Below are 15,806 nucleotides of genomic sequence, written 5' to 3' on the forward strand. Positions count from 1 at the left end.
AAATTTAAAATATAAACCAATTAAATCTTCCAAGGGTTCGTTCTTCTTGTTTAAAGGAACATGGCTTAAAGGTGATAAATTCTCATCTTTTCAACCAAAATAAGAAAGACTTTCAATCATACTTGGCCTTTCCTTGGAAATGGGAGCTTCTTACAGTTGAATAGTGCATACCAAAAATAAGAAACTAATGATGTGAAAGAAAAGAAGGGCATTGGTGATCAATAGGGGTGTCCACAATTTATTTTAGGAACTTACCCCTTGAATTCAGATTCCAAATAGATAACATATATGATCGACTCCACAATGGATCCGCAGGTTCACTTACATGCATAATCAATAAGTGGCAGCTGGAAAAAGAATAAGAACTAGTACAAATTACTACCAGCAAAGCGAAGGCAGCTTGATGAAAGAGAATGAAGAGGGTAAATGGCCAGTCCTCCTTATGTAATCTGCCTTTTCTGAAGTCCTTAAGGCTTTTTCATTGAGTTTGGCCTCTGCATTAGCTCGCTTTTCTTCAGCTATTCTTCTGGTTGCAGCAAGTTTATTCGTTAACCTTTCTTCAGCCCGAGCTTTCATTCTCTCAGCCTTCACCTAGACGTAATTAACAGAACAAATAACATGCAAGTCAGAAAGCTGTATACCACCATGCGTTGGATTCCATATGCACGTCACAACTTAAGCCTGTGCCATTATGCCAGCTCCTAGTGAACCATAGCTAGTTGCTTCTAAGCAGTTGCAAGCACATCTATGCAGCATCTGGGTAGACATTCATTTGCATTTTATAAACTGCAATATTGTTATGTCCTAGTGTTTCTTTGTTATGATGGATTATAACTTTGTGAATGTGAAACGAATGACACTGATTTAGATCTGTATATATTATTCTTCTTTTCATGAAAAGAAATCTGAGCTGATGGCGAAGCTTGGACTTCTTAGCTACTAGGTACCAACATACATTCGTTTTCACAATACCAATCTAGGACCTAAACAAGATGTAGAAATAGAAATTTTCTGAAAAAAAAAAAATCAAATGTGAAGTTTAGCACAAGACTCTATCATATATGGTCTTAGAAACAGAATCAAGCTATAGAATAAGTACCTCCATTTTTCTCATTTCCATTTCAGCTTTCCTCTTCTCATGATTTTCCCAGGCTTGTATCTTTACCTCTTCACGCTTATACCTACAAATTATACAACACATATTTAATATGTAGCCAGATATTCATTGAATGTCTAAGGCCTCTGTTGATCTATGTGGCTACACTTGCCCCAATAAATCCTAACATTGGAGTACAAAATACTTTCAAGTGCTGCATATATAATTAATTGGAAGCAGAGAAAGAGTATCAGTAAGTCACCTTGCCATGTATTTGGCACGTTCTGCCTCATCCCAAGCCACTGCTCGGGTCTCTAGGGGACTTGGTTTCCTAGCTTGATCTGAAATCTGGTTCTCAGGCACAGTCTTGCAAGCATTTGATTGCTCTACATACCTTTTGGTTGCAGTACCACTCCCTCTCCCACCAGGATTGGCCTCACTTCTGCCATCAGTGGATGTTTGATAACCTTGTGTAGCTTGCATCCCATGTTGACATGACCATACCGGAGTGGAGGAGCCCGAAGATATCGGGCTCCGTGCCACCGGAGTTGTGGCTCTGAGAGGGGTGGTAGTTCTTGAAGGCTCTTGGCTTGCAATGGGGGTCATTTCTGTTCCCATGTCCCTCAAACATATGGATCTCATCACAGCTGATGTTGGGTTTTCCACAGGCTTGTTGGTTCTCCAAACTGAGTCATCACAGTCCACTTTCTTTGTCTCCACATCATATTGATTTGGTACTGCAGACCCAGAACACCCATTTTCCTCTTCTTCTTGTTCTTGATCCTCTGCTCCATCCTCACCACTTGAATAGTCCTGCTCTTTCTGTGGCACAGGAGCTATGAGTCTCAAGTCATCTGCATTTGAGTTCCGGGGCTTGGTTTTAGACTGGTTTTTGTCGGCTCCTCTTGACAATCCCACCAGCCATTTCTGTGCATCGTCCCATTTTGATGGTGTTGGTTTGCCTAAGGCTGTTCGGTGATGTGAAGTGCGGCTACCTCCATTCCCTTTGTGAAACTCAAAATTTATAGCATTGCTGCCAGAAATCTCCTGAGCTGGTCCATGGTTATAGCACCCCTTATCCTCGATGGATCTCATTCTTGCTCAAACAAATCTCTCACTCTCACTCTCACTCTCTCACACCCACAAGGGCACACGACACAACTTTATAACCACTAAACCACAACTCCATTCCACTCAACCATGTCAGATACAATTTCTTCTTCTTTTTTCAGTCTGTAATTTCACAGAACAGATTCTGAGCAAACCAATATGGCTATAAATCCTATCTTTAAAGCTCTCCAACTTAACACAAAGACAGATCTGAGAGACAAAACTAGTACCATTAATTCCCTCAGACAAATTAGCTCCTTATGGATAAACAAAACCTACTAGGAACTATATAGCTTGACAGATAACCATACTAAAATAGAGTTATTCAGCATACATGAGCACATGAGACACCTAATAATCTTCCTTGTTCCTACCCACTAAACAGAGAAATCATATGGCTTAGCTTACAAGTAATTAAAATGCAATGGACAAAATTGTTCTATCAAGCAAAAATTAATTACACTCGGCAAAACCCAGAAATATCTGAACCTTCCAGCACTGCAGCAAGGGACCCATCTGGGATTTATCCACAATGCTAACTAATCTCCAGAGTTAAAAGCTTTAAACACAACATTTAACCTGAAAATGAAAGCATCCCAAACCCAAGGTCAAAAAAGCTATTGCAGATGGCTGGTCATGTAGATTTGACACAGTAGAAAGTTTTTGAGCAGAGAATTTAGGTTGAACAGCACAAACAGATGAGTCAAATGACACATGGGTTTTGCAGAGCAAACCTTGTCCTGAAAGAATAATATGCCTTATACACATGGAATTTTGAGACTTGCAGTATTAGAAATAGAGTTCAGATCCATTCTAGTATTAAAATACTCAAAGAAATGCCTGATCGAAACATGAATCACCAGCAAATTGCAGTAATACTGAAATAATAAAATTACATTAATTAAAAAACTAATTTACGTGGGAATTGGTAAACTTTTTTACTGTGCTGACTCACAATTCACCTTCACCGTCACTCACAACGGAATCTTGGGAAGAGTTTCAGCAAAACTCACAGAAACAGATAAAATATTGTACTGACTGAGTCACTGACCCCTAGAGAGTAGAGTGAGAAAGGTTTTGAAAGACGGTTTGTCCTTCAAACGGTAACTAGGTGATCATCTGGAACTGGGTTGGTGACAAGTGAACGGTGAGGATGGACAGGAGTGCCAGTTGTTCAGATGCAGTGTCGGGCTGGGATTGATAATGGAAGGGTTGAAATGTGGGTCTCTGGGCCTTTCACGTGGTCATGAATAATATGATGAACTGCTTCTGCGAGTGTCTCGGTCTCTCTGTCTCTCTGTATGGTGTACAATTGGTTAATAAATGATTTGGAGGACGTCATTACGTCTTCGACTGGGTCCTGATAATTACTGAATGCCATGCCAGGACAATGACGCTTTGCAGTACCTGCTTACTGCTGGTGAGAAGAAAAATAATTGGGTGCGATTGTAATACTATAACGTAACGTTGGAGTAAATTACACTTATATTCCCTTAAGTTTATCATCTTTTTTCACATTCACTCTTGAGATTTCAAAAATTATACATATACTTCATGAGGTTTCAAAATTATTACATATAACCCCTTCAAAAGAAAAAAATAAATAAACAAAAAAGAAAATATTTGTATTGAAGTTAGACTTTACACCTTGAGTAATCTTATTAGGCCATTTCATCCCTTAGCATACTTTTTTGCATAACTTTTTATCATTTTTGTCTCACTATAGGGGGTTATATGTAACAGTTTTGAACCCTCAGGGGGTGTATGTGTAATTATTGAAATCTCAAGGAATGTATGTGAAAAAATAATAAACCTCATGGAGTATAAGTGTAATTAACTCATAATGTGGTGTAAGTGTAAAATACGTTCAAGTTTATTACACAAACATTTCCAAATTTTGTGTTTTCCCACTTTTTTGAAGTTTTAAAAATTACGGTGAGACCTCTAGAGGTTTTAAATTATTTTCACATAATTCATTTTGTTAAAATTTTATAAAAAAATTAATGTTATCATCATAAAAATATTTGTAAATGATAAATTTAACCTTATAATTATTTATATATACATTCTAAGATATTATAATATACACATGTTATAATAATATAAGTGATTTAGTAACAATACATAGCCATATTATAATCACAGAAAAAATTACCGAGTGAGAAGCATATAGTGTCAAATTGGCAATGAATCACATGGTGTGTTGTTGGCAATGCATTGCTATATTCTAAGTGGCTCCAAAGAGATCATGTTAATCCCACCAGGGGGCCTCCTTAATATATAGTGGGATTATTGAATTCTAAACCCCACTGCTTTCTTAATCTGTCATTTTCTCTTGGGGCAATTTGGAGGGTTGGCCTAAGCAACTCGAATTTGGAGAACAAAACCATCATGGCATGCATATCTTTATTTTTGGATGAAATCTCTGAGCAAGACAATTTTTTTTTGTGTGCCCACTTCTAATACAAGCATAGAGCCTAACATACAAAAGGAATAAAAATTTTTTTTTTTTTCTTTTGATCAAATCATATTAAGATTTAAACTCAAATTTCCGAGTATAAAGATAAATGAACGATAATTGTTAATCACAAATAAAAAAAACTTTGAGTATAAGAATAAATATTTTTTTATCACTAATGTTATACTACTTTAAAAAAAATCACTAGTGTTATAAGTCCTACGTCACATTTTTAACATAGTATATGAATTTTTTTTACAGACTAAATGACTTGATCGATCAATTACTATTGTTTTAAGGGTTTTTTTATTTAAAAGTCCAAAACGAAAATACCCTAATTGGGCAGCTTATTTGCAACAACACGGTAACTGCCTGATCCATTTTAATGAGTTGAGCGCCCGGCATGGTCATCGAGCGCTCGACAAATTGCCATTGTACACTCTAAAATTGTCACTATTAGACAGTGATAATCACTGTTATTGCGTGACAGTAGCTATTTAAATTGCAAAACCACCATATAAAAAAAACTCACCGAGCGTTCAGTGCCAAAATCACAAAAATAGAACATAACGTGAGTTTTATTTGTACAAAGTGAACCTACTCATCATTCCAATTTTGTAGGTGGATTTGTTTATCATTAAGGGTTGTAAAATGGACTTTAGAGTAATTTACTTATGTTTTAATGACATTTATTTATTAGAGATGTCTCAAATTTAAATACTATTTTTCAAATAATAAAAAAATAGAGGAGATGACTTGTCTTATTAAGAAATTAATTAGATAAGATCACTACTTCACTAATGATTAGATTTTTGTTTCATCTTTGTTTAGCAACTTACTAATTTTTTTTTTGTTGGCTAAGTTTAGTAACTTACTAATTGATAATAAACTTTGTGAAAGTGAACCGGTCGCATACAATAATTTTTGAGTCTATTAATATATAGGTACTGATATCTAATTTTATTAACCAAAACTACCTAAAGCCTCATTCTTTCTTTGCGGACCAACTACCACAAACTCATTCTTCATTTGCGGACACCAAAAATATAACATGCAGACATCTTCTAAAAATACCAGCATCAACGCATCACTAAAAAACAGAAACAGAAACTGCGAGTCCGCAACTCCAATAAACTGCAGTTTCTGCAGTTTCAGTTCACTTATAGTTTCAGAAACTGCAGGTTTCTGCAGTTTCAGTTTACTTGCAATTCCATAAACTGCAGTTTCAGTTCACTTACAGTTCCATAACTGCAGTTTCAGTTCCAGAAACTGCAAGTGACAGAAACTGCAATTCCAGAAATTGCAGTTTCAGAAAACTGCAGTTTCAGAAACTGAACTAAACAAAAAAAATCAAGAACCTACTACTGATGTAGAGGTTGGGATTTGGGAGGAGTTGAAGATGTGGAAGTTGGGATTTGGGAGGAGCTGAAAATGTGGAGGAAGAGAGGAGGGGCTGGGTTTTGGTGGGTTTCGGCGACAGGGGGCGACGGTAAGGGGCGAAAGCAGGGAGAAAGAGAGAGAGAGAGGGTGGGCTGGTGGTCAACGCAAGTGGGGGATGGAGTTACTGATGGAGGAAATGAGAGAAAGGAAGAAGAAAAAAAAAAAGAAAGAGAAAGGAGAAGGAAAAAAAAGAAAAGAAAGAGAAACGGAGGAGAAAGAAGAGAGAATGAGATCAGGGTGGGTAGTGGGAAGTGTGGGTTTAGTGCATTGATAATATGGAGAGAGAAATCAAATGCAGTGACCTAATTCTTAATAAAGTGGCCTAATTGTTATATTTTAATGATCATGGTATTACAGATTATTAACAATAACTAGTATGTAGCTTAGGGTAATTAATTCATAATTTTTTCTATGAAACACCAAGAGCTACCGGCCTACTTTGCACTATGCTCTTTGAGAGTAATCCACTTTGCACTATTACTTACACAAAGACTGGGCCTAGGCCCAAGCATTTGTGACCTAATCCTAGCCCAAGACATTCGGTCCAGTTCTCAAACCGACCTTCACCATGCCACCAAGGCCCAAGCCAGCCAACCGACATTACTGCCTCTCCCCAAGTGAAATACCATTGCTTCACTTTTTCTTGGTCCATACTTCATTGGCCATGCTCAAAACTTCGCTTCATTCTCTTCGGTTATGGGGGTTTCAGGGTTTTTCAGGAGGTTTAGCGGCCTATACAAAGCTAATGCCAGAATCCAAGCATACCCATCTGGCTATGTGCATAGAAGAGCCTTTTCAGACTCTAAGATATTCAACAACGGCGATGATACGGTGCTTCCGGTTCTGATAGTCGGTGCAGGACCTGTGGGTCTCGTTCTTTCTATTCTTCTTACAAAACTAGGTATGTTCTTTCCTAAACTAACTGTTTAAGCTCTCAGTCCTTGTGTGGTTGCTTAGAAAGTATGATTCGGGAAAATTTCACCTTGAAAGATACTCTGTTATGTTTTACTTTCTGTTTTTATAAATTATTGTAACCAAACTGTCATCTAGTATTCTTTTTAATTGGAATTCATGCCTGACATTACTGGAGGAGTTTGTGAAGGAATGGTGTTTGAGCTGAGGTTTCTTAGAATGTGATGGTGCATTTGTTAAGGTAGAGTATGGTTATGAAAACCGTTATCCGAAGTTATTTACTGTGTTTTTTTTTTTTGGGCAAGAAACTCTCTCATGAAATACCCTACTTCTTGTTTACTTGATTCAAACTTCACAAGCATTTTTTGCGGACGATGCATCTCATTCTTAATTTTTTTGTTCTCTTTGTATATTTGGTATCCATATTGATTGTAAGCTGTTCTCATTCATGTGGTGGAGTTAGAATGAATTCTTGAAATATATCATGTATCATATTCTTTTATAGGGGTCAAATGTGCTGTTTTGGAAAAAAGCAAAAGTTTCTCCGAACACCCGCAGGCACACTTCATCAACAATCGATCCATGGAGGTTGAAATTTGTATTTGGATGATATAATTCAGTAAGTTATTTGAAGGAATTCAAGCTGATTTCAACTTTTCTATTTTTAGGTGTTCCGAAAAATGGATGGCCTGGCAGAGGAGATCCAGAGGTCTCAACCACCTGTAGATTTATGGAGAAAGTTCATATATTGCACTTCGCTCTCTGGTTCAATACTTGGGTCAGTGGACCATATGCAACCTCAAGGTGCATTTGAACTCTTTACTTTTCCATTTTTTTTTTTTCCACTTAGAACACAGCTTTTAGGTCTTGCTCATGGGACTTTGAGATTAGACCACAGGACATTCAAATTATTTAAGACATTCCAATACAATCATGACATGCCTACTTGTGCCAATTGTTTAAACATTCTTATAAGTAGACTGTATAATGTATGAATATACTTTAGGATTTGGTATTTTTGAGCAGTTTCATTCTGGTTTCACTTTATCACCAGATTTTGAGCAAGTTGTCAGCCCGGTCTCTGTTGCACACTTCTCACAGTACAAATTGATTAGATTACTACTTAAGCAGCTTGAGAATCTCAGCTTCAAGTCTTGTATGTCTGAAGAGTTGGAAGGTCTTAACCATGGGTCTTTTCAGGAAAGGCAAATATTAATGGGGCATGAGTGTGTTTCCATCGATGCCAGTGATGATTTTGTTTCTGTGACTGCATCTTTTCTCAAGGATGGGAAGCGTATGAGGAGGAATATCAGATGTAATATTGTTGTCGGTACAGATGGGGCTGGAAGTACTGTACGTAAGCTGGCTGGAATAGATATGAGAGGGGAAAAGGACTTGCAGAAGCTTGTGAGTGTTCATTTCTTGAGCAGAGATCTTGGTAAGTATTTGCTCAGTGAGAGACCTGGCATGCTGTTTTTTATCTTCAATACTGAAGTTATAGGGGTCCTTGTTGCTCATGATCTCAAGCAAGGGGAATTTGTATTGCAGGTATTGCCGGCTTTAAAAATGTCCTTGTGGTGATATAAGTGTGCAATTACATTGATTATCTTTTGTTGTCTTGCAGATACCATTTTATCCACCTCAGCAAAACCTTGAAGATTTCAGTCCCAAGGTATTTTCCATTCATTGTAGATAAGTTAATTTGATGAAATTGTTTCTACTTGATCTCATGACTGTCAATTTAATTTATGGCATTTTTAACATTTAAGGCCTTAATAAGAATACCTTTCTTCATTGTGGGTAATTGCTCAATCTAAAGGATATAACTTGTTGTAGACATGTGAGAACATAATCTTCAGGTTGGTTGGTCGAGAGCTGGGAGACATAAATGTGATTGACATAAAGCCATGGGTGATGCATGCTGAAGTTGCCGAGAAGTTTCTAAGTAGTGGAAACCGAATAATAATTGCTGGTGATGCAGCTCATCGGTTCCCTCCTGCCGGTGGATTTGGTTAGTAGTTCTCTTTTATCGTGCAGATAAGGGAAACTTCCTGGTGTTTCTCATGCAAACGTGTTTTTGGCGTTTTATGTGATATATACAGGAATGAATACTGGAATTCAGGATTCTCATAATCTTGCCTGGAAAATAGCTTCTGTAGTAAAGGGTATAGCACCATTTTCAATGCTAAATACTTATGAAACAGAACGTAGGCCGGTACTGGCTTTATCTTCTCCACTTTCATTTATAACTCTATTTTGAAATTAGGGTGGCTCTTAAGTTTCATGTTATGCAATGTTGTCAGATTGCTGTTTTCAATACAGAACTTAGTATTCAGAACTTCAAAGCAGCCATGGCTGTTCCTGCTGCACTTGGTCTTGATCCAACTGTTGCAAACTCAGGTAAAACAAAGCAGCTTATTGCCTTGGATCTTACTTTTTGTGTCTTATCTATTTTACCTTCTGCATGGTGAGTTGTTTTCCTTGTTTGTTAGAGACATGCAGCTATTACTTTCCTCTTCTTGATTTGCAGTACATCGAGTCATAAATCAAGGGGTTGGTTCCATATTACCATCTGGACTACAGAGGGCAGTTTTGGATGGAATTTTCACATTAGGTCGTGCACAGCTATCAGAATATCTTTTGAATGAAAAAAACCCACTTGGATCTTTAAGGCTTGCTAATCTAAGACGCATATTTGAAGAAGGAAAGAGCCTCCAACTCCAGTTCCCAGCAGAGGATCTTGGTTTCAGGTATCACACATTATTAAATTCTTAGGTCACGGCTGCTTTAGTTTCAAATTTTTGGAGCTTGACTCAAGAATTTGAACTCTCAGACTTGATTCTTAAACAAGTTCCTAGATTTCTGTAGACATAACTAATTCTAAAACTATATGAAAACTTGTCAGTTCAGTTTACCAATTTGATAAATTGATCATCAACTGAACAATTTTGTACTAATTCTGGGCTGTCAATTTAGGTACCTAGAAGGTGCACTTATTCCTGACAGTGATGGTGCACTGGGTGCTCCAGAAGGACCTACTGGTCGCCGGAGGGACTATGTTCCTTCTGCAGATCCAGGTTCAAGGCTGCCCCACATGAATGTGAGGTTATTGTCAAATTCCTCAAGTGAGGTATGTTGCTATTGTATTCTTTTAGATATATACATGATAAATGATTGCTGGCTTGGAGATGTTCTAATTGGTGTTGCCCAACAGTTTATTCTTTTATTCTACGCTCTTTTGTTCTTTTTGTCCACTCTGCAAGTAATAACGTGAAGTAAATGATTTTATACCAAAGTGCCAAACTGCTTTTCTGGGAACTAACATGACATACTTTTGTAGGTGACTATTTCTACACTGGATCTTATATCTGGAGACAAAGTTGAGTTTCTCCTCATTATAGCACCAAAAGAGCAGTCTTACCATCTTGCTCATGCTGCATTCAAGGTGGCTGAGGAATTCAAAGTTTCTGCAAGGGTGTGCGTGCTGTGGCCTGCTGGTAGTGATAAAGGAGTTGAAGTAGGAAGCAAAGCATTATTGACGCCTTGGGAGAATTACATAGATGTTGTGGAAGTTAAAACGTCATCAAATTCATCATCATGGTGGGATATCTGTCAAATGACTGAGAAAGGAGCCATCCTTGTTCGGCCTGATGAGCATATTGCTTGGCGTATGAAGTCAGGAGTTGGTGGGGACCCTATAAAGGAAATGAGAAGGGTTTTTTCTGTTGTGATGGGCATAAATTCACATGTTAGATAAAGAAGCTAATCAATTCACATGTTAGAGACAAAGAAGCTAATAAATTCACAACGTTCTTTGATATTATTATTGAAGCTATCCTCTCCGGACTCTGGCTGGGTCTTCTTATTCTGCAATGGTAGATATTTGTATGCAACTATCTTCATTCCACCCTTATTCATGTGAGAGGTTTTTTCTTTTGTTATTTCCTCTCACATATTCACGCTGAGATTAATGGAGAAAAATAAGTTATTGTGATTTCTAGGTATACTCACTCCCATTGTTTTGATCTTTTATTCCTTTTGGCTTATTTCTGCTAACGTTTTTTTTTTCTTTATGTGCTTCTGATCTTGAATTGTGTCTATTGTATTTTTATTGTTCAACCTTTTCATTTTTTAATTTTCTCATTATACAATTTATTTTCCAATAAATTAGGCTTTAAGTCTTGGATGTTTATCCGGTTTTGGTCGTTGAAGGATGTTTTGTTTGATATTATTGATGTAGAGGTAATAAGAAATCGTTCTAAAACAATGAAACCTGCATTAGTCTTTGAAAAAGACAAATAGTAAAAAAAAAACTAGATGATTGTTGATTTCTCAAAGTCTCCGGTTTGGGTTGCATCACCTCTCTACTCGTAGTTGTGGTTAAGACTTTCACTTAGTGTTTTCCTCTGTACTCGAGTCTTTTCTTTGTTTTAGTCCTCCAAATCCAACAAATTATTCATTATTTTACATTACATAATATTGGTCTATTAGTTTCTATTTTTGTTTTCTTGCATATTAGGCATTCGGCGGCTATTGCCAAGTGTTTGGCAGTATATTTTTGTTTCTTTCTCGAGCCCTCAGTATGTTCATTTTTTAACTCTGAAATTTTAGATATGCAATCTTCACAAATCTCATTTTACACCCTAAAAGAATATTGGATGAACACGTGCTTTATACCCTCAAAAAATAAAAAAATTATAATATATTTCTTAGACGTAGCTGTGGTTAAAGATATTCATTTATAAAAAAAAAACCCATATAGTTTCGATAAAAAAAAATGTAGTAAGGACTAAACTTTATTTTTTTTATTAAAGTTAATTGTAGTTATAGTCCATGAATTATACCCCGAACATAAATTGAGTACATGAATTTCATTTTAATCTAAAAGTTAAAAACGTGATCTGTTTTTATTTTTCCACATCCTTTTGAGCTGTGCTTTTTTACCTTTACGTCCTTAGTTAATACATAATGTCATCACTGGTTTATTTTTCTAAGTGGGGGTAATTTTGGGGTTTTCAAACGGTTAACCTTACTCCCCTTTTTCCTTTTATATATTTTAGTCTCTTGACAAGCTCCCCACACGTGTGATTTGGCACCATAATTTGGTGGGAGCTGTCTTACCCTGAAATACTAGCCACATATTCAGTGCAATTGATATTGGAAAAAAGAAGTCTTGAATCTTGATGTGATAAAGGTTCTTTATAGATCATTTACAACACATTACCTGTAAAGAACTTAAGATAATATAATGACTCTGCCTGAAGAAATTCTTGGTTGGGAGGAAGCACAGTGCAGAAGTTCCATTTTAGGTTTGTCATCATAATATTAGAGATTGGGTAACCTACTGTGTTCACTTCTTATGTTTGTCACTTTGTTATCAAGTAAATTCTTTCAAGTTCTCTCCCTCACGCACAAACACAATAATCATACAAGTTGTTAAGGAGGAACTGACATTCAATAAGTGGCCCCAACTCAGAAAGACTCCAACATAACACGATCAAAATTGTGAGTGGACAATCAAAAGCTCCACTAGAATTAGACAATGAATTACGGACCAAGAATCTTTTAAAATCCAAACAGAAGATCCCCGAGATATACAGTGCTCATATTTTCAAAAACTTAAAAATTAACTACACATAAAAAATCTGTTTAAAATCCTTATGCAAGGCCTCAATGCATTATGCATCTCAAACATCCTTGTATAAGTTGTTCCCTGAATAATGAATTGGTTACACTGGGTGCACAAACATGCTTAAAAGTATTATATAAACTGAATGGTGGTCAACATTACAGAGTATCACAAACTATGGCAGCCTCCACGCTCAAATGAGGCATCGTGCAAGACTCATTGGCATGGAGAATTGGAGATTTTGCCTTCGAAGTAATAGAATGAATGATGGACACCCTTTGGCAAGTTCATGTGCGTGCAAGGATGGTAAACTACATTCTACTTTATGCATTACTTGAAAATGGACCTTAGGCCAAAAGTAGTATTAAAGCAAAGTAGTATCTTGATAAAATTGAACATGGTACAAATCATCTTTGTAAGACTATTTCATCACGAAAAGCACTGAAATCAATCAAATTACATCTTGCAAATGTTTGTGTTTATACAATTTTTAGGCAGTCTAATGCAATGACCTGCTAACTGGATTATGAACAAAACAACCTATGTATACAAATTTGAAAGAAAAAACCTTATATGATAACGGATCAGCAATTTGCAACCCAAAGATATAACAGGAGATGTGACACTAAGAGATGCTGCTACATTGTACCACTATCCGTGTGGATGTAAACTATTTGGACGTCATGTTTTACTAGTAGCCATGGTAATGGTAATCAAATAACCAATGGCTGCCGTGACAATTCCAAGCAACCCACCAGCAATAACCTGTCAAATGGGAACAACAATCATCATAAAAAAGAGGTTTCTTTTATCAAAGTTGTAGGTTTTCAATACTCATGTATCATACATTAATCAATCACAGGACAAACTAATGCAAACATAGAGAACCTGAGGAGGGGTGTGACCAAGAAGTTCGCGCAGTGGTCTGCTCTCAGCCAGAGGATGTTCAGCAGGAAGTTCATACACAATTTGATTCAAAACCTGAAGAAGATTAATATCCGGTGTGAATACATATGCCAAATCAACCAAAATTTAAATAAGACACTCATGAAAGTCACACAACAAAGCTTCTATGAAGTTAATTCTTGGACAAAGTGTTGACAAAGAAACACAAGAGAAAGAAGAAAAATCATCAAACCTCTGCTTGTCGTCCAGCCTGTAATCTTACACCAGTTGCATCATACATCACCTGCCACCAAACTTTCTACATTAGAGATCTCCCCATGATTTGGGCAATATCCAAAAATATGAGAATAATAAACCGTTTATCAATTTGTTTCTAGATGTTTGAAGTCTGTGAAATATATAGATATGCGCATAATAGATTTCAGTGGGCTGCAGATATAGTTTTGATTTATCATTACATAATCATTATCTGAGATGAATAACAATTTAATGCAAGCCCAAATAATGTCTTAAAACTTTAAAAAAGTAAAAATGTGAGGCCAAATGTTATCTGCAAAATGCTACACAATGAAGAGAGGGATCTTACAACACATGCTAAGATCAATGCAGTTGCAAAGAGTGATCCACCAACACCTTCTTGGAACCCAATGGCTGTAGCGACAGCAGTAACAGTTGCAGAATGAGATGACGGCATTCCACCGGATCCAATAAGTTGCTTAATATCCCATCGTCTTTCCTTGTACCTGCAAATCTATCGAAGTTTAAGACTCTTAGGACAAACTAATAATTAGCAATCCCAAATAGTCAAGAACATCTCAACTCTGTCACATAAGGAAAAAAGCCAAGTGCCCATCAAAGACCCATCAAAGTTTGCTCTGCAGAGGTTCATTTTCATGTACCATCTCATAGGGAATCAAATGGGCATTGAAAGTATCAAAATGATAAAATGAGGTCAATCTTTAAACTCCTAGCAATGCATTCAATAATCCCACATTCTATTATGATAAAAATATTGCTAGCCAATGAATTTACCAAATGAAATGCAAATGCATACAAATATCCCACATTCAAGATCTGAGCAAATGTTCGTTGACAAAAAGCTACGGTACAATTCAATTCAACAACTTTTCTTGTCCATTGCAGAAGACAACCAGAAAAACAAGATCCAAATTTTGAAGAATTAAGCTGAAGAGAGAGAGAGAACAGTACCAGGTGGTGAAGAACTTGATTGATTGGGCCATAGCGAAAGCTACGAGAGCAGAGAGGAGAGGGTAGTTGGTGAAGATGGAGGAGGACAAAGAAGACGATGACGTGGAAGATGCGGCCAACGCAACCATCGCCTCTTGGAAGTTGCAAAATCAAAATCCAATGAAAATCTGAATTGTATGTTTGAATGATGTAAGAAGAGAAGAGAAGGAGTGACTGATTCTACAACGATCTACGGAGTTTTAGCGTTTTAGGTGTCTCGTTATGTTTGTCTTGAATACGATGAAGTGGGTCAGAGGCGCGTTCTTTCTTGCTCTCTCGCTCTCTCTCTTTCTAGACTTGAAAAGTTAAAAACCAGCTACCAGCTATGTCATATATGCTCGTCAGCTCTTTCCGTCTGCCATTTGGTTGCTTCTTTCTCATTAACTAACGGTCTTCGCCCCTCTTTTGTTCCAACCATTACTAGAATATACCCCCCATTATGGCATTATGGGTTTCCTTTCCTTGTTTCCTTTCTTTCTTCTTCTTTTAAAAACTTCAAGATGAATGAGTGTGTGTGCGTGTGAGTTGTGCAAGTCTTAAGAGAAGAAATTAAAGTTTTGGTTTATTCCATATCTTAATTTTCCTAATCAACTATATCTTCATTAGATATTAAGAGAAAGACAATATGTGAACGTAATTTCCCAAATCAATAGAAGAATTGTTGTCTAGACGTTATACTTGTGAATGAACAATTCAACCAATTACAATTAAAAGAATAATTACTAATTATGTTATGTTACACTGTCGTTAATAAATTTTGCACTCATAATTTACTTCGACAAAAAAAAACTATAATCATTAACACTTCATTAATAATTTAACAAAGTAACATATCAAATAAATAAATTAAATATAATTAAATATCATAAATCAATAGACCATCTATAGGAGTGCAATACCAAGCATTACCAATACTACATTTTTTTTTTTTTCATATTCGTCTATGGAAGGGAAGGGGACCTTTTCAAACAAAGTGAAAAAATCCAACATAACAATGATCTATAATA

The 15,806-nt window shown here is 36.5% G+C and overlaps 3 protein-coding genes across 6 annotated transcripts; 1 reads left to right on the forward strand and 2 right to left on the reverse strand.

The window, feature by feature from the left end:
• Positions 1-212: 212 nt before the first annotated feature.
• On the reverse strand, positions 213-3,412 carry LOC147294773 (Remorin family protein). 3 transcript variants are annotated; one of them, XM_086233018.1, is made up of 4 exons: positions 2,941-3,412; positions 1,359-2,785; positions 1,100-1,181; positions 213-591 (listed from the first exon to the last, which is right to left on the reverse strand). In XM_086233018.1, the coding sequence occupies exons 2-4, from the start codon at positions 2,189-2,191 to the stop codon at positions 379-381; spliced, it is 1,128 nt and encodes a 375-aa protein (XP_086089144.1). In that variant the 5' UTR covers positions 2,192-2,785; positions 2,941-3,412; the 3' UTR covers positions 213-378. The 3 variants fall into 3 exon arrangements, with proteins under 3 accessions (XP_086089144.1, XP_086089143.1, XP_086089145.1); XM_086233017.1 differs by having other exon boundaries at positions 1,359-3,412; XM_086233019.1 differs by lacking the exon at positions 213-591 and adding an exon at positions 832-1,011 and having other exon boundaries at positions 1,359-3,412.
• Positions 3,413-6,762: 3,350 nt separating this feature from the next.
• EMB2421 (FAD/NAD(P)-binding oxidoreductase family protein) lies at positions 6,763-11,014 on the forward strand. The gene is made up of 11 exons (XM_086233076.1): positions 6,763-7,005; positions 7,522-7,604; positions 7,685-7,820; positions 8,071-8,564; positions 8,641-8,688; positions 8,853-9,027; positions 9,119-9,231; positions 9,320-9,416; positions 9,547-9,766; positions 9,993-10,146; positions 10,357-11,014. The coding sequence occupies exons 1-11, from the start codon at positions 6,801-6,803 to the stop codon at positions 10,771-10,773; spliced, it is 2,142 nt and encodes a 713-aa protein (XP_086089202.1). The 5' UTR covers positions 6,763-6,800; the 3' UTR covers positions 10,774-11,014.
• A 1,988-nt stretch (positions 11,015-13,002) lies between these two features.
• LOC147294775 (uncharacterized) lies at positions 13,003-15,183 on the reverse strand. Of its 2 annotated transcripts, none has more exons than XM_086232149.1 (5): positions 14,761-15,183; positions 14,138-14,294; positions 13,784-13,834; positions 13,534-13,626; positions 13,003-13,410 (listed from the first exon to the last, which is right to left on the reverse strand). In XM_086232149.1, exons 1-5 carry the CDS (start codon positions 14,886-14,888, stop codon positions 13,327-13,329), a joined length of 513 nt encoding a protein of 170 aa, XP_086088275.1. In that variant the 5' UTR covers positions 14,889-15,183; the 3' UTR covers positions 13,003-13,326. The 2 variants fall into 2 exon arrangements, with proteins under 2 accessions (XP_086088275.1, XP_086088276.1); XM_086232150.1 differs by having other exon boundaries at positions 14,138-14,302; positions 14,761-14,889.
• Positions 15,184-15,806: the final 623 nt, after the last annotated feature.

This window comes from Dryas octopetala, chromosome 2 (genome assembly GCF_963921425.1).
Source record: "Dryas octopetala chromosome 2, drDryOcto1.1, whole genome shotgun sequence".
NCBI classification, from domain to species: Eukaryota; Viridiplantae; Streptophyta; class Magnoliopsida; order Rosales; family Rosaceae; genus Dryas; species Dryas octopetala.